The sequence below is a fragment of the Eurosta solidaginis genome, chromosome 4 (genome assembly GCF_040869045.1).
Source record: "Eurosta solidaginis isolate ZX-2024a chromosome 4, ASM4086904v1, whole genome shotgun sequence".
Classification (NCBI taxonomy): Eukaryota; Metazoa; Arthropoda; class Insecta; order Diptera; family Tephritidae; genus Eurosta; species Eurosta solidaginis.
Window position 1 is genome coordinate 126,707,506 of NC_090322.1, and position 24,549 is coordinate 126,732,054.

At 36.8% G+C, this 24,549-nt stretch overlaps 3 protein-coding genes and 3 long non-coding RNA genes across 8 annotated transcripts; 3 read left to right on the forward strand and 3 right to left on the reverse strand.

Annotated features, from left to right (window-relative positions):
- Positions 1–641: 641 nt before the first annotated feature.
- LOC137250300 (uncharacterized) lies at positions 642–4,833 on the forward strand. The gene is made up of 3 exons (XR_010952894.1): positions 642–821; positions 4,153–4,549; positions 4,605–4,833. It is a non-coding gene; the product is annotated as an uncharacterized lncRNA (long non-coding RNA).
- Position 4,834: 1 nt separating this feature from the next.
- On the reverse strand, positions 4,835–5,555 carry LOC137250299 (large ribosomal subunit protein P1). The gene is made up of 2 exons (XM_067782861.1): positions 5,359–5,555; positions 4,835–5,200 (listed from the first exon to the last, which is right to left on the reverse strand). Exons 1-2 carry the CDS (start codon positions 5,428–5,430, stop codon positions 4,934–4,936), a joined length of 339 nt encoding a protein of 112 aa, XP_067638962.1. The 5' UTR covers positions 5,431–5,555; the 3' UTR covers positions 4,835–4,933.
- Positions 5,556–9,059: 3,504 nt separating this feature from the next.
- On the forward strand, positions 9,060–10,662 carry LOC137250302 (uncharacterized). Of its 2 annotated transcripts, XR_010952896.1 has the most exons (3): positions 9,478–9,701; positions 9,982–10,378; positions 10,434–10,662. It is a non-coding gene; the product is annotated as an uncharacterized lncRNA (long non-coding RNA). The 2 variants fall into 2 exon arrangements; XR_010952895.1 differs by having other exon boundaries at positions 9,060–10,378.
- A 1-nt stretch (position 10,663) lies between these two features.
- Positions 10,664–11,384, reverse strand: LOC137250301 (large ribosomal subunit protein P1). The gene is made up of 2 exons (XM_067782863.1): positions 11,188–11,384; positions 10,664–11,029 (listed from the first exon to the last, which is right to left on the reverse strand). Exons 1-2 carry the CDS (start codon positions 11,257–11,259, stop codon positions 10,763–10,765), a joined length of 339 nt encoding a protein of 112 aa, XP_067638964.1. The 5' UTR covers positions 11,260–11,384; the 3' UTR covers positions 10,664–10,762.
- A 3,504-nt stretch (positions 11,385–14,888) lies between these two features.
- On the forward strand, positions 14,889–16,491 carry LOC137250304 (uncharacterized). Of its 2 annotated transcripts, XR_010952898.1 has the most exons (3): positions 15,307–15,530; positions 15,811–16,207; positions 16,263–16,491. It is a non-coding gene; the product is annotated as an uncharacterized lncRNA (long non-coding RNA). The 2 variants fall into 2 exon arrangements; XR_010952897.1 differs by having other exon boundaries at positions 14,889–16,207.
- Position 16,492: 1 nt separating this feature from the next.
- LOC137250303 (large ribosomal subunit protein P1) lies at positions 16,493–17,213 on the reverse strand. The gene is made up of 2 exons (XM_067782864.1): positions 17,017–17,213; positions 16,493–16,858 (listed from the first exon to the last, which is right to left on the reverse strand). The coding sequence occupies exons 1-2, from the start codon at positions 17,086–17,088 to the stop codon at positions 16,592–16,594; spliced, it is 339 nt and encodes a 112-aa protein (XP_067638965.1). The 5' UTR covers positions 17,089–17,213; the 3' UTR covers positions 16,493–16,591.
- Between the last annotated feature and the right edge of the window lie 7,336 nt (positions 17,214–24,549).

The window sequence follows — 24,549 nt, forward strand, 5'->3', positions numbered from 1 at the left end:
TTTTTAACGTTAACGAAAGCTTTTCGTTTCGGTTAAAAACGAAATACAATTTATCTTGATAATTTCTCTATCGATAATATTTCAAAGTGTTTCAACAGAAACGGTGGAAATTTTTTGATAAACGATTAGCTTAACGTTAAGGTGCATCCCTGGTACAAGTACAAGTGTGTTGACTTTCTGACAGGCACTCGCTTAAGTGGGCATAACGGAAAAATCTGTGTTGCCATCATCGTTTACTATATAGTTTGGCAGCTTAAGTAGAGGTTATGTTGCGAATAGAGTGGAAGGCAGTGGACTAGGCAGTCGAATGTCATATAATGAAGGAATGGTGTTCGGAGATTTTTCAAAGTTAAAAAAAAAGATGATAAAAGCTTTAATATAAATAAAACTATTGTTTCAATAACAACGAAAACGCCATATATATTCTGTATACATAAATTTGTAAGGATTATCTCACTTTAAAATTTGAATTAAATAATCTAAATTTTTTTTTGAAACTGAGTCGAGAACTGTGCGTGTGAATGTGCGAATTTTCACCGATCACCTGTTAGTTGCGCTACTTGGTAAAATTTACAATGGTTGCCATTGTTGTTTCGGTTGAAAAAGGTCAATTAGGGTTCTGTGCAGAGACGTAAAAGATTGAAACAGGGTTTATGTAGTCACAAAAGTGTTGCTCCTGTTCCACAGCATTTTTATTTTATATCAAGGCGAAAAGTGTTCAGTTCAGAGTTATTGATTTTCATTAAAAGTTTAATTTATTACGGAGGGTTACTGCTTTAATTGTAAAAAGCAGAGAAAACAGACTGGGAATCTGTGAGAAGGTTATTATCCTGCACATAAGTATTTATCTGGCAGTGCAAAATTCGTTCGACGACCTTGGAAAGGAAAGGCAAAATAGCTATAAGTCTATACTCCTTGTTTTGCTTGGGGATTAGGATTACCTTAGCAACTTTCCAACATTTGGGAAATACACAGGGACGTCAGCACAGAGTTAACCAAGTAGGTTAAGTGAGGAAGGATTTTAGGAAGAATTATTTTTAAAAATTTCGGACATATACCATCGAACCCCATAGCATTAGACTTTACTGAAAGAATGGCTTGAACGACATCACAATCATCGACACTAGCAAACTCAAGAGGACCACAATCAACATTAGCGCGAATACAATAATTGTCAGCACATATATTGTCAGTTGAGATTGGCAGATTTAAAAAATTTATATTTATCTCGTTAATGTCTACATCAGGGAGGACAGAAATATCGCATTTGGATTTTCCGATACCAATATGTTTAATCGACTTCCAGGTTTCCTGCGAACGTCATCATTGCTTCGAACTCAAAGCCGCACTAAACTTGTTATTATAAAATTTCTGCTTTGCTGACCTAATGGCTTTGTTTGCAGCGATCCTAGCTGCTTTGAAGCAGTTGTGAGCCTCCAGGGTTTTGTATCTTTTCCATCGTGAGTAAGCAAGGTTACGCTGGTGAATTAAGCGTTTTAGATTGGCACTAAACCAAGGGGTATTATTGTGTGCAGCAGCCTTGAGTACACTGGCACATGGTTGTCGAAAAGCCTAATAATATGGTTCTGTAGGAATGATGCCTGATCATCGACCGATGTCAGCGTACGAATCAAGCTCCATTCGACCGACTCCAGCGCGGCATTAAGGGAACTGTAATCTATGCTTCTAAAATCACGATACGTAAAGGAACATTGGATGTGTGACGTTTGAAAGTTGTAACTAAGAAATATCAGATCGTGTTTTGAAAAGCAAGATGCCGACAATTGATCGTAGTGGAGCAATTTCACAAAATTTCACATTCACAAAAAATAAATCCAGCAAAGAAGAATTTGAGTCAGTAAAGTGTGTAGGTGAAGTTAAATTGGTGGGAAAAAGTCCAAGAGACTCCATACTTAGCTTTAGAGTTGAGTCGACAAGAAGGTTGGAGTTGAAATCCCCAGCAATGAGTATATTATCATAGCTTATAAGTAGAGGCTCAAGAAATTCAATAAAGCCAGAGAAGTCAACTCCACGATTAGGTCTGTATGCACAGCCGATAAGAAGCCTTTCATTATTTACAGAGAACACGTCTACGAACACATATTCGACAGAATCACTTGGACTAGCACTGCAGCAAAGTTTACAGGATAAACTACTTTTGACATATATAGCAACACCACCACCATGACCACGTCTATCAGCCCTGAAAAGTTGATATCCATTTAGTTGCACCAAATCATTTTTGTGACATGAAGAAAACCAGGTTTCGGAAACACATATAACATCTATATCAGAACCGTCAGATATGAATCTCAATTCATCCAGCTTTTTATATAGGCTTTGCGCATTGAGATGGATGACTTTGAGCCCTTTAGTACGTTTTCTGAATACGCGCAACAGTGTATGTAAGCAGTCTTTGGAACTAGACAACCTATAGTCTAGGACCATCACTATCTATGGGATGTAAAGAATGCTCTGCGATGCGTAACAATAAAGACAACATAAATGATTGTTTACAAGTATGATAGGGAGAGATAAAGACGGAAACGAAGAGACTCAAGAACTTAAGTAATATACCATACATAGAAATTAATTTATTGATCATTATTCCTTGGCGCATCTTCAACTCGAAAGGAACTCGCGCTTTCTTCGCCGGTATTCTCAAGACGCTCTAGAAAATCCAAGCTATGTATTGCTTCAGGGCTGGCGTTTGCTGTTCGTCTGATATGTACCAGACCCTTCTTAGAAAAAACCGCTACTACCTTCCTTTTCTTCTTTAGACGGATCGCTGCCTTGAAGATCGCATAGTTTTGCCTGGACAGCGAAGCATTTACATAAATCAGAGCATTTAAATTTATGCCCACATGAACTAATTGCAGACCCTTGATGTTTGGATTGTTTCGGCGCCTAAAGGTGCCTATACTTTTTAGCAATTTGTTTCTGTCTGTCGGCGACTGAAATTTGATTATTACGGCCGGATCTGTCACGCTGTTGTCTAGTTTCCGTAGCCGAAAAATGCTCATTATAGGAATTGGTTGCAATCTTAGAGTTGAACAGAGGTGATGAAAGACACTAGTTAAGTTTTCTCCTTCCAATTCATTACTCATTTCAGTGAATACCACACGAAATGCAATAATGTACATTGTTTATACCTTATTTCTTAATTTCAAACAAATTGGCAACAATAATTACTCTTTAAAATTTTTTAAACGAAATAAGAAATGTGCAACGAAATTTCCATTGACAAAACAGCTTACTTCGAAAATTCGTAATTCCTATTCCCCAATTATTCTTCTCCCTAGGAGAAAAGAATTTGAAGAACATTGTTTACTATATAGTTTGGCAGCTTAAGTAGAGGTTATGTTGCGAATAGAGTGGAAGGCAGTGGACTAGGCAGTCGAATGTCATATAATGAAGGAATGGTGTTCGGAGATTTTTCAAAGTTAAAAAAAAAAATGATAAAAGCTTTAATATAAATAAAAATATTGTTTTAATAACAACAAAAATGCCATATATATTCTGTATACATAAATTTGTAAGTATTATCTTACTTGAAAATTAGAATTAAATAATCTAAAGTTTTGTTTTGAAACTGAGTCGAGAACTGTGCGTGTGAATGTGCGAATTTTCACCGATCAGCTGTTAGTTGCGCTACTTGGTAAAATTTACAATGTTGAAGAATTTTTCCGTGGGAATAAAAAAATCCGCGAGAATATTTAGAATTGGTCTGATTATATTTTCACAACGAGTATTGAAAAGAACACGAATCGCCTAATATGAAAAAATGATGTCATAAAATGAAAAAATGTATCTCTCAGCGAGCATGATTTTTTTTCACATCATCCCTTCATAGAACGTGAATTGACCCCCAGGTATGAGATACAACTGTTCTAGAAGGTGAAACGTCTAGACCTTAGCAGAAATATGCGAACGAGGCAACAGAGTATAAAAGCAGCGCAAGCTGAGGACTAACTAATCGGTTTTATTTAAACACACTAATAGCTGCGAGTATAATTGTGAACTACTACTCCCAAAGTTGTCTAAATAAAGACCATTTTGCAATACTGAACATTGCAGTTATTTATTCGACAGTTCAGCGATCCGAACACTAGCAAGTGTATAATAATCAGAATCCCTCAAATTTCGTTACAGTACAAAGCCGCAACAAAATCTCAAGCAGACATCACGTAGGAAAAATTTTAAGAAACGTTGATAAACGCGTACAAAGCAAATGGCCGGCCGCTCATGAGATACGCATCACCAGTTTGGTCGCCTGATCCTAAAAACACATACTGGAAAATGCTGCAATCTAGAACAAGAGTCAAATGCTAATACGCGTCCAAATATATTGGGAGAGGTGCCAAACGACGCGTCTTGACATCAATATTAATAAATAAAAATGTTTGCTAGTTCGAAAGATATTAACGAAAAAGCGAAAAATTACCCGTGGTTCCTCCGAAACTGAAGGTGGGATTCATAGTATTTTTGCGCAGAACTCTTCGGGTTGGTGGCCTTCGGCCACGCTTATAAAAATTACTGGTCCAATGGGGTGAATCAATCAAAATTAAATCCGTGCAAAATCCTTTTAACAATATTTTTTTCAGTGGCACAACACTACAACCATATGCAAATTGTCAACTTCAACTGCCTCTGGACAGATACAATGTTTCCTTTCCGCCTTCGGATTGTTGTCGAAGTCAATACGCGTCTTTTGACACCTCTGACTTTTTAATGAGATTAACGGCAATTCCAACGGATGTTATCACACAAACAATTACTTTTGCAAGGAAAGAAATATGTAGAATATAATAATAAACAAACATTGAAAAAGCAGTTTTGTTTTGTATACGTAGTATACAAGTACTTTTACTTCAACTTCATCAAAAGGACACATCAAAAGTTTTAATAAATACTAAAAAAAAACCTTTAAGACTTAATCGAACAGACCGAAGCCCATGTCATCATCAGACTCCTCTGGTTCCTCTTCTTTCTTCTTTTCTTCCTTCTTAGCCTCAGCGGGAGCAGCGTCTCCGCCGGCAGGGGCAGCACCACCAGCTGGGGCAGCAGCACCTACACCGGATCCAATATTAGTTATCAAATCCTTAACATTGATACCTTCCAATGCTTTGGCGAACAAACCCGGCCAGTAAGGTTCGACTTCAACATTCGCGGCCTTCAGAATGGTGGAAAGTTTTTCGCCCTGCAATAAAACACAAACATAAGTATAAGAAATAAAATAAAACTTAAATACCAAAGTGTACAGCAAGTAATTGGGAAAACAAATCTGCTTGATTGTGGAAATATTTACAGATTTATTTTTCACAAAATTTCTGATCACTATAGCCGGCTGTCACTTACAGTAATGGAAACATCATCATCAACCAGGATGAGAGCAGCATACACGCAAGCGAGTTCAGCTTTTGTAGACATGGTTAAGTATTTAAATAATTAAAATTAGTGCAAGTCGCCAAAAAATGATATTTATTAAAAATTTGGCTTTAGCTCAAAATCGAGAACAAGCACACTTGACAAATACTACACCGGAAAGAAAAAGTGGAGCGAAGTTTAGTGTGGTTCAGATGTGTAGAGCTGCAAAAACTGCGTCTTTAAGCTAAAGGGCCAATTAATGGTGTCTTATAACCATAAAACCAGGAACAGCTGATCGAACCTACCTTATGGAAATCAATGTAATTGATTAATGGGGCAATACCATAAAGGGCGAATTAATAGTGACTTATAACCATAAAGTCATACCCAGATAAAACAGCTGATCGAACCTACCTTATGCAAATAAATGTAATCGATTAATGGTGCCATACCATAACGTTAAAGCCATAACCATATCATAGCCAACCAATTGGTTTTTGGTTTTTCGCCATATCTATAACCTAAAAATATTTGTGTTGGTGAATTTATTAATTTTTGTTTATTTATTTATTGTTTTGGATACGTTTTGACTAAGATACTTATTTTTTGTGGTATATGTTTGTAATTTTTTGCGTTTTCTTCAATTTTATGACATTTTTATGACTTTTAGGTTAAGGCACCATTAATCGATCACATTGCAGATGGTTATGGATATGGGTATGGTTACGACTATGGCGTTAGGGTTAAGGAAACTTAATTGGCCCTTTAACACTAACGCCATAGTCGTAACCATATTCATACCCATAACGATCTCCAATGGTGCATTAACCTAAAAATCGTGAAAATTTTATAAAAAGAAGAAAACGCAAAAAATTACAAACATATTCCACAAAAAATAAGTCTCTTAGTCATAACGTATCCAAAACAATGAATAAAATCTATAAAAAGTTATTAAATGCACCAACTCAAATATTTTTAGGTTATGTATATGGCAAGAAACCAATTGGTTGGCTATAGGGAAAATTAATGGTGACTTATAACCATAAAGCCATTAACAGATAAAACAGCTGATCGAACCTACCTTAGGGAAATGAATGTAATCGATTTATGGTGCCATACCATAACGCGAACGCCATAACCATACCATAGCCAACCAATTGGTTTTTGGTTTTTCGCCATATCTATAACCTAAAAATATTTGTGTTGGTGAATTTATTAATTTTTGTTTATTTATTTATTGTTTTGGATACGTTTTGACTAAGATACTTATTTTTTGTGGTATATGTTTGAAATTTTTTGCGTTTTCTTCAATTTTATGACATTTTTATGACTTTTAGGTTAAGGCACCATTAATCGATCACATTGCAGATGGTTATGGATATGGGTATGGTTACGACTATGGCGTTAGGGTTAAGGAAACTTAATTGGCCCTTTAACACTAACGCCATAGTCGTAACCATATTCATACCCATAACAATCTCCAATGGTGCATTAACCTAAAAATCGTGAAAATTTCATAAAAAGAAGAAAACGCAAAAAATTACAAACATATTCCACAAAAAATTAGTCTCTTATTCATAACGTATCCAAAACAATGAATAAAATCTATAAAAAGTTATTTAATGCACCAACTCAAATATTTTTAGGTTATGTATATGGCAAGAAACCAATTGGTTGGCTATAGGGAAAATTAATGGTGACTTATAACCATAAAGCCATTAACAGATAAAACAGCTGATCGAACCTACCTTAGGGAAATGAATGTAATCGATTTATGGTGCCATACCATAACGCGAACGCCATAACCATACCATAGCCAACCAATTGGTTTTTGGTTTCTCGCCATATCCATAACCTAAAAATATTTGAGTTGGTGAATTTAATAACTTTTTGTAGATTTTATTTATTGTTTTGGATACGTTATGACTAAGAGACTTATTTTTTGTGGAATATGTTTTTAATTTTTTGCGTTTTCGTAATTTTTAAGAAATTTTCACGACTTTTAGGTTAAGGCACCATTAATCGATCACATTGGAGATGGTTATGGATATCGGTATGGTTACGACTATGGCGTTAGAGTTAATAAAAGCCAAATTAAACTTCCTTAACCCTAACGCCATAGTCGTAACCATACCCATATCCATAACCATCTCAATGTGATCGATTAATGGTGCCTTAACCTAAAAATCGTGAAAATTTCATAAAAATGATGAAAACGCAAAAAATTACAAACATATTCCACAAAAAATAAGTATTTTAGCCATAACGTATCCAAAACAATGAAGAAAATCTAAAAAAATTTATTAAATTCACCAACTCAAATATTTTTAGGTTATGGATATGGCGAGAAACCAAGAACAATTGATTGGCTATGGCGTTAGCGTTATGGTATGGCACTATTAAGCTGGAGACATTGGTGCTTTATCGGTAACCGTATCGGTAACCTTATAACAGCTGATTCGGCCAACCTTATGAGAATCAATGCAATCGATTATTGGTGCCGCTAAAGTCGTAACCGTATCGTAGCCAACCAATTGGGGTTTGGTTTCCGTCGTAACGATAAACAGCTGATTACGTTAGGGATACGGATACAGCGATACGACATACGGCACCAATGACTCCGGCTTTAATCGATTACATTCCTTTTCATAAGGTAGGTTCGATCAGCTGATTTATCTGGTTATGGCTTTATGGTTATAAATCACCATTAATTCGCCCTTAAGGAAGTTTAATTCACACTTATGGTATGGTTATGGCGTTAGCGTTATGGTATGGCACCATTAATCGATTACATTGATTTCCATAAGGTAGGTTAGATCAGCTGTTTTATCTGGTTATGGTTATATGGTTATAAGTCACCATTAATTCGCCCTTTAAGAATACTGATTATTGCCGAAAATGTCTGACCAGCAATAGCGGTTTCTTCCACAGCGTTTTCTTTCAGATACTTCGATTTTTTGACCTCCAGCTATGAATTACCTATTACTGTGCTTAAAATTCTCATTAACATCCTGCCCACCCACGGGTTTCCGAATATTTAAGGGTCATTCTTTTGGTTTTTGTGAATATCTTTTGATAGATGCATATATTTATTTTCCCCGGTTAGCCTAAGGCCTTTGCTGCTATGGCTGTATAGCTATATAATTTCTAACTGTTATATATAGTACTCAGCTGATGATTTTTATTCTGTAGCTGAGCATTTTTAGATCTCGACGCTTAACAAAAACCTCCGCCTATCAACAACTCGGCAAAAACAAATCCGTGCGTCATGCGGATGCGCCCCTCGCGCCGGTCGGGCGGGCTTTAGAGGGTATTATTCCGTATTATTATTATTATTATTCATTATTTTTTATATTGCAATTTTATCTATTGAATAAATAAAAAAATAAATTTATTTTACCCACAATCGGAAATTCTAATACCAAATCAAAGAGGATAAATATATAAGAGACGACGGTTTTTCGCCGGGGCATCGCTGACTTCTTTTCTCCCAAATTTTTATATTTTGCCGCTAGTTTTTATGGGAATTCGCCCCGCGCCAATTGGTCGAGCTGAATTCCAAGGCGAATCTATACTAGGTGGTGGCAAAGCGAATTCAACCAATTCGCTGTGCGGAAGAATGTCAAGTCATAAGAAAATTTTCATTGATTTCGATTAACTGACATGTTGTAGTACAAGGCGCTGTATGGAAAATTATCAAGAAGAAGCAATCAGCTGATTGGATAACACCACCTGTAATGAATTCGCCTTGCTGAATTCGTTGCAGAATTTGAGTGACTCAATCATTGTTTACTATATAGTTTGGCAGCTTAAGTAGAGGTTATGTTGCGAATAGAGTGGAAGGCAGTGGACTAGGCAGTCGAATGTCATATAATGAAGGAATGGTGTTCGGAGATTTTTCAAAGTTAAAAAAAAAAATGATAAAAGCTTTAATATAAATAAAAATATTGTTTTAATAACAACAAAAATGCCATATATATTCTGTATACATAAATTTGTAAGTATTATCTTACTTGAAAATTAGAATTAAATAATCTAAAGTTTTGTTTTGAAACTGAGTCGAGAACTGTGCGTGTGAATGTGCGAATTTTCACCGATCAGCTGTTAGTTGCGCTACTTGGTAAAATTTACAATGTTGAAGAATTTTTCCGTGGGAATAAAAAAATCCGCGAGAATATTTAGAATTGGTCTGATTATATTTTCACAACGAGTATTGAAAAGAACACGAATCGCCTAATATGAAAAAATGATGTCATAAAATGAAAAAATGTATCTCTCAGCGAGCATGATTTTTTTTCACATCATCCCTTCATAGAACGTGAATTGACCCCCAGGTATGAGATACAACTGTTCTAGAAGGTGAAACGTCTAGACCTTAGCAGAAATATGCGAACGAGGCAACAGAGTATAAAAGCAGCGCAAGCTGAGGACTAACTAATCGGTTTTATTTAAACACACTAATAGCTGCGAGTATAATTGTGAACTACTACTCCCAAAGTTGTCTAAATAAAGACCATTTTGCAATACTGAACATTGCAGTTATTTATTCGACAGTTCAGCGATCCGAACACTAGCAAGTGTATAATAATCAGAATCCCTCAAATTTCGTTACAGTACAAAGCCGCAACAAAATCTCAAGCAGACATCACGTAGGAAAAATTTTAAGAAACGTTGATAAACGCGTACAAAGCAAATGGCCGGCCGCTCATGAGATACGCATCACCAGTTTGGTCGCCTGATCCTAAAAACACATACTGGAAAATGCTGCAATCTAGAACAAGAGTCAAATGCTAATACGCGTCCAAATATATTGGGAGAGGTGCCAAACGACGCGTCTTGACATCAATATTAATAAATAAAAATGTTTGCTAGTTCGAAAGATATTAACGAAAAAGCGAAAAATTACCCGTGGTTCCTCCGAAACTGAAGGTGGGATTCATAGTATTTTTGCGCAGAACTCTTCGGGTTGGTGGCCTTCGGCCACGCTTATAAAAATTACTGGTCCAATGGGGTGAATCAATCAAAATTAAATCCGTGCAAAATCCTTTTAACAATATTTTTTTCAGTGGCACAACACTACAACCATATGCAAATTGTCAACTTCAACTGCCTCTGGACAGATACAATGTTTCCTTTCCGCCTTCGGATTGTTGTCGAAGTCAATACGCGTCTTTTGACACCTCTGACTTTTTAATGAGATTAACGGCAATTCCAACGGATGTTATCACACAAACAATTACTTTTGCAAGGAAAGAAATATGTAGAATATAATAATAAACAAACATTGAAAAAGCAGTTTTGTTTTGTATACGTAGTATACAAGTACTTTTACTTCAACTTCATCAAAAGGACACATCAAAAGTTTTAATAAATACTAAAAAAAAACCTTTAAGACTTAATCGAACAGACCGAAGCCCATGTCATCATCAGACTCCTCTGGTTCCTCTTCTTTCTTCTTTTCTTCCTTCTTAGCCTCAGCGGGAGCAGCGTCTCCGCCGGCAGGGGCAGCACCACCAGCTGGGGCAGCAGCACCTACACCGGATCCAATATTAGTTATCAAATCCTTAACATTGATACCTTCCAATGCTTTGGCGAACAAACCCGGCCAGTAAGGTTCGACTTCAACATTCGCGGCCTTCAGAATGGTGGAAAGTTTTTCGCCCTGCAATAAAACACAAACATAAGTATAAGAAATAAAATAAAACTTAAATACCAAAGTGTACAGCAAGTAATTGGGAAAACAAATCTGCTTGATTGTGGAAATATTTACAGATTTATTTTTCACAAAATTTCTGATCACTATAGCCGGCTGTCACTTACAGTAATGGAAACATCATCATCAACCAGGATGAGAGCAGCATACACGCAAGCGAGTTCAGCTTTTGTAGACATGGTTAAGTATTTAAATAATTAAAATTAGTGCAAGTCGCCAAAAAATGATATTTATTAAAAATTTGGCTTTAGCTCAAAATCGAGAACAAGCACACTTGACAAATACTACACCGGAAAGAAAAAGTGGAGCGAAGTTTAGTGTGGTTCAGATGTGTAGAGCTGCAAAAACTGCGTCTTTAAGCTAAAGGGCCAATTAATGGTGTCTTATAACCATAAAACCAGGAACAGCTGATCGAACCTACCTTATGGAAATCAATGTAATTGATTAATGGGGCAATACCATAAAGGGCGAATTAATAGTGACTTATAACCATAAAGTCATACCCAGATAAAACAGCTGATCGAACCTACCTTATGCAAATAAATGTAATCGATTAATGGTGCCATACCATAACGTTAAAGCCATAACCATATCATAGCCAACCAATTGGTTTTTGGTTTTTCGCCATATCTATAACCTAAAAATATTTGTGTTGGTGAATTTATTAATTTTTGTTTATTTATTTATTGTTTTGGATACGTTTTGACTAAGATACTTATTTTTTGTGGTATATGTTTGTAATTTTTTGCGTTTTCTTCAATTTTATGACATTTTTATGACTTTTAGGTTAAGGCACCATTAATCGATCACATTGCAGATGGTTATGGATATGGGTATGGTTACGACTATGGCGTTAGGGTTAAGGAAACTTAATTGGCCCTTTAACACTAACGCCATAGTCGTAACCATATTCATACCCATAACGATCTCCAATGGTGCATTAACCTAAAAATCGTGAAAATTTTATAAAAAGAAGAAAACGCAAAAAATTACAAACATATTCCACAAAAAATAAGTCTCTTAGTCATAACGTATCCAAAACAATGAATAAAATCTATAAAAAGTTATTAAATGCACCAACTCAAATATTTTTAGGTTATGTATATGGCAAGAAACCAATTGGTTGGCTATAGGGAAAATTAATGGTGACTTATAACCATAAAGCCATTAACAGATAAAACAGCTGATCGAACCTACCTTAGGGAAATGAATGTAATCGATTTATGGTGCCATACCATAACGCGAACGCCATAACCATACCATAGCCAACCAATTGGTTTTTGGTTTTTCGCCATATCTATAACCTAAAAATATTTGTGTTGGTGAATTTATTAATTTTTGTTTATTTATTTATTGTTTTGGATACGTTTTGACTAAGATACTTATTTTTTGTGGTATATGTTTGAAATTTTTTGCGTTTTCTTCAATTTTATGACATTTTTATGACTTTTAGGTTAAGGCACCATTAATCGATCACATTGCAGATGGTTATGGATATGGGTATGGTTACGACTATGGCGTTAGGGTTAAGGAAACTTAATTGGCCCTTTAACACTAACGCCATAGTCGTAACCATATTCATACCCATAACAATCTCCAATGGTGCATTAACCTAAAAATCGTGAAAATTTCATAAAAAGAAGAAAACGCAAAAAATTACAAACATATTCCACAAAAAATTAGTCTCTTATTCATAACGTATCCAAAACAATGAATAAAATCTATAAAAAGTTATTTAATGCACCAACTCAAATATTTTTAGGTTATGTATATGGCAAGAAACCAATTGGTTGGCTATAGGGAAAATTAATGGTGACTTATAACCATAAAGCCATTAACAGATAAAACAGCTGATCGAACCTACCTTAGGGAAATGAATGTAATCGATTTATGGTGCCATACCATAACGCGAACGCCATAACCATACCATAGCCAACCAATTGGTTTTTGGTTTCTCGCCATATCCATAACCTAAAAATATTTGAGTTGGTGAATTTAATAACTTTTTGTAGATTTTATTTATTGTTTTGGATACGTTATGACTAAGAGACTTATTTTTTGTGGAATATGTTTTTAATTTTTTGCGTTTTCGTAATTTTTAAGAAATTTTCACGACTTTTAGGTTAAGGCACCATTAATCGATCACATTGGAGATGGTTATGGATATCGGTATGGTTACGACTATGGCGTTAGAGTTAATAAAAGCCAAATTAAACTTCCTTAACCCTAACGCCATAGTCGTAACCATACCCATATCCATAACCATCTCAATGTGATCGATTAATGGTGCCTTAACCTAAAAATCGTGAAAATTTCATAAAAATGATGAAAACGCAAAAAATTACAAACATATTCCACAAAAAATAAGTATTTTAGCCATAACGTATCCAAAACAATGAAGAAAATCTAAAAAAATTTATTAAATTCACCAACTCAAATATTTTTAGGTTATGGATATGGCGAGAAACCAAGAACAATTGATTGGCTATGGCGTTAGCGTTATGGTATGGCACTATTAAGCTGGAGACATTGGTGCTTTATCGGTAACCGTATCGGTAACCTTATAACAGCTGATTCGGCCAACCTTATGAGAATCAATGCAATCGATTATTGGTGCCGCTAAAGTCGTAACCGTATCGTAGCCAACCAATTGGGGTTTGGTTTCCGTCGTAACGATAAACAGCTGATTACGTTAGGGATACGGATACAGCGATACGACATACGGCACCAATGACTCCGGCTTTAATCGATTACATTCCTTTTCATAAGGTAGGTTCGATCAGCTGATTTATCTGGTTATGGCTTTATGGTTATAAATCACCATTAATTCGCCCTTAAGGAAGTTTAATTCACACTTATGGTATGGTTATGGCGTTAGCGTTATGGTATGGCACCATTAATCGATTACATTGATTTCCATAAGGTAGGTTAGATCAGCTGTTTTATCTGGTTATGGTTATATGGTTATAAGTCACCATTAATTCGCCCTTTAAGAATACTGATTATTGCCGAAAATGTCTGACCAGCAATAGCGGTTTCTTCCACAGCGTTTTCTTTCAGATACTTCGATTTTTTGACCTCCAGCTATGAATTACCTATTACTGTGCTTAAAATTCTCATTAACATCCTGCCCACCCACGGGTTTCCGAATATTTAAGGGTCATTCTTTTGGTTTTTGTGAATATCTTTTGATAGATGCATATATTTATTTTCCCCGGTTAGCCTAAGGCCTTTGCTGCTATGGCTGTATAGCTATATAATTTCTAACTGTTATATATAGTACTCAGCTGATGATTTTTATTCTGTAGCTGAGCATTTTTAGATCTCGACGCTTAACAAAAACCTCCGCCTATCAACAACTCGGCAAAAACAAATCCGTGCGTCATGCGGATGCGCCCCTCGCGCCGGTCGGGCGGGCTTTAGAGGGTATTATTCCGTATTATTATTATTATTATTCATTATTTTTTATATTGCAATTTTATCTATTGAATAAATAAAAAAATAAATTTATTTTACCCACAATCGGAAATTCTAATACCAAATCAAAGAGGATAAATATATAAGAGACGACGGTTTTTCGCCGGGGCATCGCTGACTTCTTTTCTCCCAAATTTTTATATTTTGCCGCTAGTTTTTATGGGAATTCGCCCCGCGCCAATTGGTCGAGCTGAATTCCAAGGCGAATCTATACTAGGTGGTGGCAAAGCGAATTCAACCAATTCGCTGTGCGGAAGAATGTCAAGTCATAAGAAAATTTTCATTGATTTCGATTAACTGACATGTTGTAGTACAAGGCGCTGTATGGAAAATTATCAAGAAGAAGCAATCAGCTGATTGGATAACACCACCTGTAATGAATTCGCCTTGCTGAATTCGTTGCAGAATTTGAGTGACTCAATCATTGTTTACTATATAGTTTGGCAGCTTAAGTAGAGGTTATGTTGCGAATAGAGTGGAAGGCAGTGGACTAGGCAGTCGAATGTCATATAATGAAGGAATGGTGTTCGGAGATTTTTCAAAGTTAAAAAAAAAAATGATAAAAGCTTTAATATAAATAAAAATATTGTTTTAATAACAACAAAAATGCCATATATATTCTGTATACATAAATTTGTAAGTATTATCTTACTTGAAAATTAGAATTAAATAATCTAAAGTTTTGTTTTGAAACTGAGTCGAGAACTGTGCGTGTGAATGTGCGAATTTTCACCGATCAGCTGTTAGTTGCGCTACTTGGTAAAATTTACAATGTTGAAGAATTTTTCCGTGGGAATAAAAAAATCCGCGAGAATATTTAGAATTGGTCTGATTATATTTTCACAACGAGTATTGAAAAGAACACGAATCGCCTAATATGAAAAAATGATGTCATAAAATGAAAAAATGTATCTCTCAGCGAGCATGATTTTTTTTCACATCATCCCTTCATAGAACGTGAATTGACCCCCAGGTATGAGATACAACTGTTCTAGAAGGTGAAACGTCTAGACCTTAGCAGAAATATGCGAACGAGGCAACAGAGTATAAAAGCAGCGCAAGCTGAGGACTAACTAATCGGTTTTATTTAAACACACTAATAGCTGCGAGTATAATTGTGAACTACTACTCCCAAAGTTGTCTAAATAAAGACCATTTTGCAATACTGAACATTGCAGTTATTTATTCGACAGTTCAGCGATCCGAACACTAGCAAGTGTATAATAATCAGAATCCCTCAAATTTCGTTACAGTACAAAGCCGCAACAAAATCTCAAGCAGACATCACGTAGGAAAAATTTTAAGAAACGTTGATAAACGCGTACAAAGCAAATGGCCGGCCGCTCATGAGATACGCATCACCAGTTTGGTCGCCTGATCCTAAAAACACATACTGGAAAATGCTGCAATCTAGAACAAGAGTCAAATGCTAATACGCGTCCAAATATATTGGGAGAGGTGCCAAACGACGCGTCTTGACATCAATATTAATAAATAAAAATGTTTGCTAGTTCGAAAGATATTAACGAAAAAGCGAAAAATTACCCGTGGTTCCTCCGAAACTGAAGGTGGGATTCATAGTATTTTTGCGCAGAACTCTTCGGGTTGGTGGCCTTCGGCCACGCTTATAAAAATTACTGGTCCAATGGGGTGAATCAATCAAAATTAAATCCGTGCAAAATCCTTTTAACAATATTTTTTTCAGTGGCACAACACTACAACCATATGCAAATTGTCAACTTCAACTGCCTCTGGACAGATACAATGTTTCCTTTCCGCCTTCGGATTGTTGTCGAAGTCAATACGCGTCTTTTGACACCTCTGACTTTTTAATGAGATTAACGGCAATTCCAACGGATGTTATCACACAAACAATTACTTTTGCAAGGAAAGAAATATGTAGAATATAATAATAAACAAACATTGAAAAAGCAGTTTTGTTTTGTATACGTAGTATACAAGTACTTTTACTTCAACTTCATCAAAAGGACACATCAAAAGTTTTAATAAATACTAAAAAAAAACCTTTAAGACTTAATCGAACAGACCGAAGCCCATGTCATCATCAGACTCCTCTGGTTCCTCTTCTTTCTTCTTTTCTTCCTTCTTAGCCTCAGCGGGAGCAGCGTCTCCGCCGGCAGGGGCAGCACCACCAGCTGGGGCAGCAGCACCTACACCGGATCCAATATTAGTTATCAAATCCTTAACATTGATACCTTCCAATGCTTTGGCGAACAAACCCGGCCAGTAAGGTTCGACTTCAACATTCGCGGCCTTCAGAATGGTGGAAAGTTTTTCGCCCTGCAATAAAACACAAACATAAGTATAAGAAATAAAATAAAACTTAAATACCAAAGTGTACAGCAAGTAATTGGGAAAACAAATCTGCTTGATTGTGGAAATATTTACAGATTTATTTTTCACAAAATTTCTGATCACTATAGCCGGCTGTCACTTACAGTAATGGAAACATCATCATCAACCAGGATGAGAGCAGCATACACGCAAGCGAGTTCAGCTTTTGTAGACATGGTTAAGTATTTAAATAATTAAAATTAGTGCAAGTCGCCAAAAAATGATATTTATTAAAAATTTGGCTTTAGCTCAAAATCGAGAACAAGCACACTTGACAAATACTACACCGGAAAGAAAAAGTGGAGCGAAGTTTAGTGTGGTTCAGATGTGTAGAGCTGCAAAAACTGCGTCTTTAAGCTAAAGGGCCAATTAATGGTGTCTTATAACCATAAAACCAGGAACAGCTGATCGAACCTACCTTATGGAAATCAATGTAATTGATTAATGGGGCAATACCATAAAGGGCGAATTAATAGTGACTTATAACCATAAAGTCATACCCAGATAAAACAGCTGATCGAACCTACCTTATGCAAATAAATGTAATCGATTAATGGTGCCATACCATAACGTTAAAGCCATAACCATATCATAGCCAACCAATTGGTTTTTGGTTTTTCGCCATATCTATAACCTAAAAATATTTGTGTTGGTGAATTTATTAATTTTTGTTTATTTATTTATTGTTTTGGATACGTTTTGACTAAGATACTTATTTTTTGTGGTATATGTTTGTAATTTTTTGCGTTTTCTTCAATTTTATGACATTTTTATGACTTTTAGGTTAAGGCACCATTAATCGATCACATTGCAGATGGTTATGGATATGGGTATGGTTACGACTATGGCGTTAGGGTTAAGGAAACTTAATTGGCCCTTTAACACTAACGCCATAGTCGTAACCATATTCATACCCATAACGATCTCCAATGGTGCATTAACCTAAAAATCGTGAAAATTTTATAAAAAGAAGAAAACGCAAAAAATTACAAACATATTCCACAAAAAATAAGTCTCTTAGTCATAACGTATCCAAAACAATGAATAAAATCTATAAAAAGTTATTAAATGCACCAACTCAAATATTTTTAGGTTATGTATATGGCAAGAAACCAATTGGTTGGCTATAGGGAAAATTAATGGTGACTTATAACCATAAAGCCATTAACAGATAAAACAGCTGATCGAACCTACCTTAGGGAAATGAATGTAATCGATTTATGGTGCCATACCATAACGCGAACGCCATAACCATACCATAGCCAACCAATTGGTTTTTGGTTTTTCGCCATATCTATAACCTAAAAATATTTGTGTTGGTGAATTTATTAATTTTTGTTTATTTATTTATTGTTTTGGATACGTTTTGACTAAGATACTTATTTTTTGTGGTATATGTTTGAAATTTTTTGCGTTTTCTTCAATTTTATGACATTTTTATGACTTTTAGGTTAAGGCACCATTAATCGATCACATTGCAGATGGTTATGGATATGGGTATGGTTACGACTATGGCGTTAGGGTTAAGGAAACTTAATTGGCCCTTTAACACTAACGCCATAGTCGTAACCATATTCATACCCATAACAATCTCCAATGGTGCATTAACCTAAAAATCGTGAAAATTTCATAAAAAGAAGAAAACGCAAAAAATTACAAACATATTCCACAAAAAATTAGTCTCTTATTCATAACGTATCCAAAACAATGAATAAAATCTATAAAAAGTTATTTAATGCACCAACTCAAATATTTTTAGGTTATGTATATGGCAAGAAACCAATTGGTTGGCTATAGGGAAAATTAATGGTGACTTATAACCATAAAGCCATTAACAGATAAAACAGCTGATCGAACCTACCTTAGGGAAATGAATGTAATCGATTTATGGTGCCATACCATAACGCGAACGCCATAACCATACCATAGCCAACCAATTGGTTTTTGGTTTCTCGCCATATCCATAACCTAAAAATATTTGAGTTGGTGAATTTAATAACTTTTTGTAGATTTTATTTATTGTTTTGGATACGTTATGACTAAGAGACTTATTTTTTGTGGAATATGTTTTTAATTTTTTGCGTTTTCGTAATTTTTAAGAAATTTTCACGACTTTTAGGTTAAGGCACCATTAATCGATCACATTGGAGATGGTTATGGATATCGGTATGGTTACGACTATGGCGTTAGAGTTAATAAAAGCCAAATTAAACTTCCTTAACCCTAACGCCATAGTCGTAACCATACCCATATCCATAACCATCTCAATGTGATCGATTAATGGTGCCTTAACCTAAAAATCGTGAAAATTTCATAAAAATGATGAAAACGCAAAAAATTACAAACATATTCCACAAAAAATAAGTATTTTAGCCATAACGTATCCAAAACAATGAAGAAAATCTAAAAAAATTTATTAAATTCACCAACTCAAATATTTTTAGGTTATGGATATGGCGAGAAACCAAGAACAATTGATTGGCTATGGCGTTAGCGTTATGGTATGGCACTATTAAGCTGGAGACATTGGTGCTTTATCGGTAACCGTATCGGTAACCTTATAACAGCTGATTCGGCCAACCTTATGAGAATCAATGCAATCGATTATTGGTGCCGCTAAAGTCGTAACCGTATCGTAGCCAACCAATTGGGGTTTGGTTTCCGTCGTAACGATAAACAGCTGATTACGTTAGGGATACGGATACAGCGATACGACATACGGCACCAATGACTCCGGCTTTAATCGATTACATTCCTTTTCATAAGGTAGGTTCGATCAGCTGATTTATCTGGTTATGGCTTTATGGTTATAAATCACCATTAATTCGCCCTTAAGGAAGTTTAATTCACACTTATGGTATGGTTATGGCGTTAGCGTTATGGTATGGCACCATTAATCGATTACATTGATTTCCATAAGGTAGGTTAGATCAGCTGTTTTATCTGGTTATGGTTATATGGTTATAAGTCACCATTAATTCGCCCTTTAAGAATACTGATTATTGCCGAAAATGTCTGACCAGCAATAGCGGTTTCTTCCACAGCGTTTTCTTTCAGATACTTCGATTTTTTGACCTCCAGCTATGAATTACCTATTACTGTGCTTAAAATTCTCATTAACATCCTGCCCACCCACGGGTTTCCGAATATTTAAGGGTCATTCTTTTGGTTTTTGTGAATATCTTTTGATAGATGCATATATTTATTTTCCCCGGTTAGCCTAAGGCCTTTGCTGCTATGGCTGTATAGCTATATAATTTCTAACTGTTATATATAGTACTCAGCTGATGATTTTTATTCTGTAGCTGAGCATTTTTAGATCTCGACGCTTAACAAAAACCTCCGCCTATCAACAACTCGGCAAAAACAAATCCGTGCGTCATGCGGATGCGCCCCTCGCGCCGGTCGGGCGGGCTTTAGAGGGTATTATTCCGTATTATTATTATTATTATTCATTATTTTTTATATTGCAATTTTATCTATTGAATAAATAAAAAAATAAATTTATTTTACCCACAATCGGAAATTCTAATACCAAATCAAAGAGGATAAATATATAAGAGACGACGGTTTTTCGCCGGGGCATCGCTGACTTCTTTTCTCCCAAATTTTTATATTTTGCCGCTAGTTTTTATGGGAATTCGCCCCGCGCCAATTGGTCGAGCTGAATTCCAAGGCGAATCTATACTAGGTGGTGGCAAAGCGAATTCAACCAATTCGCTGTGCGGAAGAATGTCAAGTCATAAGAAAATTTTCATTGATTTCGATTAACTGACATGTTGTAGTACAAGGCGCTGTATGGAAAATTATCAAGAAGAAGCAATCAGCTGATTGGATAACACCACCTGTAATGAATTCGCCTTGCTGAATTCGTTGCAGAATTTGAGTGACTCAATCATTGTTTACTATATAGTTTGGCAGCTTAAGTAGAGGTTATGTTGCGAATAGAGTGGAAGGCAGTGGACTAGGCAGTCGAATGTCATATAATGAAGGAATGGTGTTCGGAGATTTTTCAAAGTTAAAAAAAAAATGATAAAAGCTTTAATATAAATAAAACTATTGTTTTAATAACAACAAAAACGCCATATATATTCTGTATACATAAATTTGTAAGGATTATCTCACTTTAAAATTTGAATTAAATAATCTAAAATTTTGTTTTGAAACTGAGTCGAGAACTGTGTGTGTGAATGTGCGAATTTTCACCGATCAGCTGTTAGTTGCGCTACTTGGTAAAATTTACAATGGACTCAATTGTCACTCATCTTATTTCAATATCGTCTACCCAATCTAAAAAATTTGGGGTAAAAGTCTAGTTGAGGGCTCGACTGCTAATACGCGTCCAATAATATCGAGAGAGGTGCCAAAAGACGCGTCTTGACATCAGTATTAATATTTCGAAGGCGGAAAATAAAAATTTTAACTCGTTCAGAAGATATTAACGAAAAACCGAAAAATAACCCGTGGGTCCTTCCGAAACCGAGGGTGGGATCCATAGTATTTTTGCGTAGAACACCTTTCTGAATTGGCGGCCTTCGGCCGCGCGGTTGTTGTTGTTGTTGTAGCAGTACTTCGCCCCACCTAACAGCCGCGACCGATCACAAATTGTCATCAATATCCTCTGACGGGAGTCCAAGGAAACTTGCTCTTTCTATAGGGGTTGACCATAATGAAAGGGGTTTTAGAGGCGTTGGTTCCACATTACAATTAAGGAGATGGTTGGTGTCATGTGGAGACACATTGCAAGCGGGGCATACATTTTGTATGTCGGGGTTGATTCTGGATAAGTAAGAGTTTAACCTGTTACAGTATCCAGAACGAAGTTGAGCAAGAGTGACACGCGTTTCCCTTGGGAGTATGCGTGCCTCTTCCATAAGTTTTGGATACTTTTCTTTGAGTACTGGATTCACCGGGCAATTCCTGACATAAAGGTCCGGCGCCTGTTTGTGGAGTTCACCAAGGACCTGCTTGTGTTTTTTTTTTTTGCTTCATACGGCTGGGTTCTCAGGTGCCGTATTTCCTCAAAATGCTCACGGAGATGACTCCTTGAGCCCCTAGGCGGTGTTGGCTCATCAATCAGATGTCTGTTTGGATGCCCAGGTTTCTGGCTAATCAACAGGAACTGTTTGGTTAGCATCTCATTTCTCTCCCTGATGGGGAGTATTCTCGCCTCATTATGTATATGGTGTTCTGGGGATATAAGAAGGTAGCCCGTGCCGATTCTGGGAGCAGTATTTTGGCAGGTCTGTAGCTTCTTCCAGTGGGTAATTTTTAGGCTTGGCGACCATATGGGTGACGCGTAGCACGTAAACGGCTGACCAATTGCTTTGTATGTAATAATGAGCGTTTCTTTATCTTTTCCCCAGGTACTTTCAGCAAGGGATTTGAGGATTTTATTACGGCTCTGGATTTTCGGGACAATTTTGGCTTCGTGCTCACAAAAATGTAGATCCTGATCAAACGTCACACCCAAGATTTTGGGGTGTAGGACAGTCGGTAGCGTAAAGCCATCGACGTGGATGTTCAAAATGGTCGACATTTGGGACGTCCATGTTGTAAATAAAGCCGCGGAAGATTTAGTCGGTGATAATGCCAGGTTTCGCGAGGCGAAACAACTGGAGAGATCAGGGAGGTAGCCGTTTATTCTGTTTGAGAGCTCATCGATCTGTGGGCCTGGGCCTGTGGCCATTATTGTGCAGTCATCGGCGTATGAAACGATAGTGGCTCCTTCTGGTGGTGAAGGTAGCTTAGATATGTAGAAATTAAACAAAAGAGGGGATAGGACACCACCCTGTGGCACCCCTTGTTTAATTCTTCTTGGTTTTGATGTTTCGTTTCTAAATTGCACCGATGCCTGCCGACCACCCAGATAATTTGCGGTCCACCTTTTAAGACATGGGGGAAGGGTAGACCCTTCCAAGTCTTGCAGTAACGTGCCATGGTTGACCGTATTAAAAGCTTTTGATAGGTCTAGCGTTACGAATACTGTTCTATGGTGGGGGTTTTGATTTAAACCGCAATTTATTTGGGTGCTGATGGCATTTATCGCGGTGGTGGTGCTATGGAGTTTTCTGAAGCCATGCTGATGGAGGCTAGCTGCAAATTTGCTTGAAAGTAGGAGAGCAAAATGGCTTCAAGCGTCTGTGCTACTGGGCGATAGGAGAGATATCGGACGATACGACTCTCCTATTTTAACTGGTTTCCCAGGCTTTAGTAGCGGGACCACCTTGGCCATTTTCCATTTTTCGGGTATGACAAAGGTGGAAAGAGACAGGTTGAAGACATATGCTAAGTATTTGAAACCCTCTTTCCCTAGGCTTTTAAGCATCGGCATGGCTATGCCGTCTGGGCTCCCTGCTTTGGATGGTTTAGTGTGACCAATGGCATCTTCAACCTCTCTGGCGGTGATGGTAATTGGTGACGCGCTGAATCTATGTTAATGTGCGTGTCTGTTGGCCCTCCGTCTATCTTTGTCGAACGTAGAATGCATTCCATATTGACGGCAGAAAGTGCTCGCGCATTTTTTCGAATACGACAGCACTTTATCGCCAAAGGCGATGGAAACTTTGTCATTGTGACCAAAGGTTACCCACACCGGCCGCGCGGTAGTTGTTTTCTTTATGGTACAACTGCTAAAACTCGTCCAAAAATATCGGGAGAGGACCAAAGTTTACCCACACCGGCCGCGCGGTAGTTGTTTTCTTTAGGGTACAACTGCTAAAACTCGTCCAAAAATATCGGGAGAGGTGTCAAAAGACGCGCTATGGACCCAGGATAACGAATCCGAGCGGAAATTAAGAATTTTATTTCTGTGAAAAGATATTTCCAAAAAACCGAAAAATGACCTGCGGATCCCACCTAAACCGGGGGTGGGATCCATAGTATTTTTGCGCATAACACCTTTCTGCATTGGCGGCGTTGGGCGGCGCTAAATTGTAAAAGTCTAGTTGATGGATCGACTGCTAATACGCGTCCAAAGATATCGAGAGAGGTATCAAAAGTTGCGTATTAACCTCGAGAACAATAATCCGAAGGCGGAAAAGAAAACTTTTATCTCTGTTCGGATATATTTGCAGTTGAATTTATCGATTTGGTAATAGTCTAGTTGAGGGGTCGACTGCTAATACGCTACCAAAAATATCGAGAGAGGTGTCAAAAGACGCGTATTAATCTCGAGAACAATAATCCGATGGCGGAAAAGAAACATTTTATCTATGTCCGGAGATATTTGCAGTTGAAGTTGGCGATTTTTATGTGGTTGTTGTTGTGTTTGTACCCACAAAAAAAATTGTGCATCACCGTGGCGGTAGCCACGGTTATACCACACACCCGGACTTGGCATGGCGTAGCCCAGGGTTATTTTTTATAAGCGCGGCCGAAGGCCGCCAACTCAGAAAGGTATTCTGCACAAAAATACTATGGATCCGACCCCCGGTTTCGGAGGTACCCTCTGGTCTTTTTTCGGTTTTTCGTTAATATCTTTTGAACGAGTCGATATTTTTGGTAGCGTATTAGCAGTCGACCCCTTGACTAGACTATTACCATCGATTTTCATGTGCAAAATTTTTCTTTTGAACGAGTTAAAATTTTTATTTTCCGCCTTCGGATTATTAATACTGATATCAAGACGCGTCGTC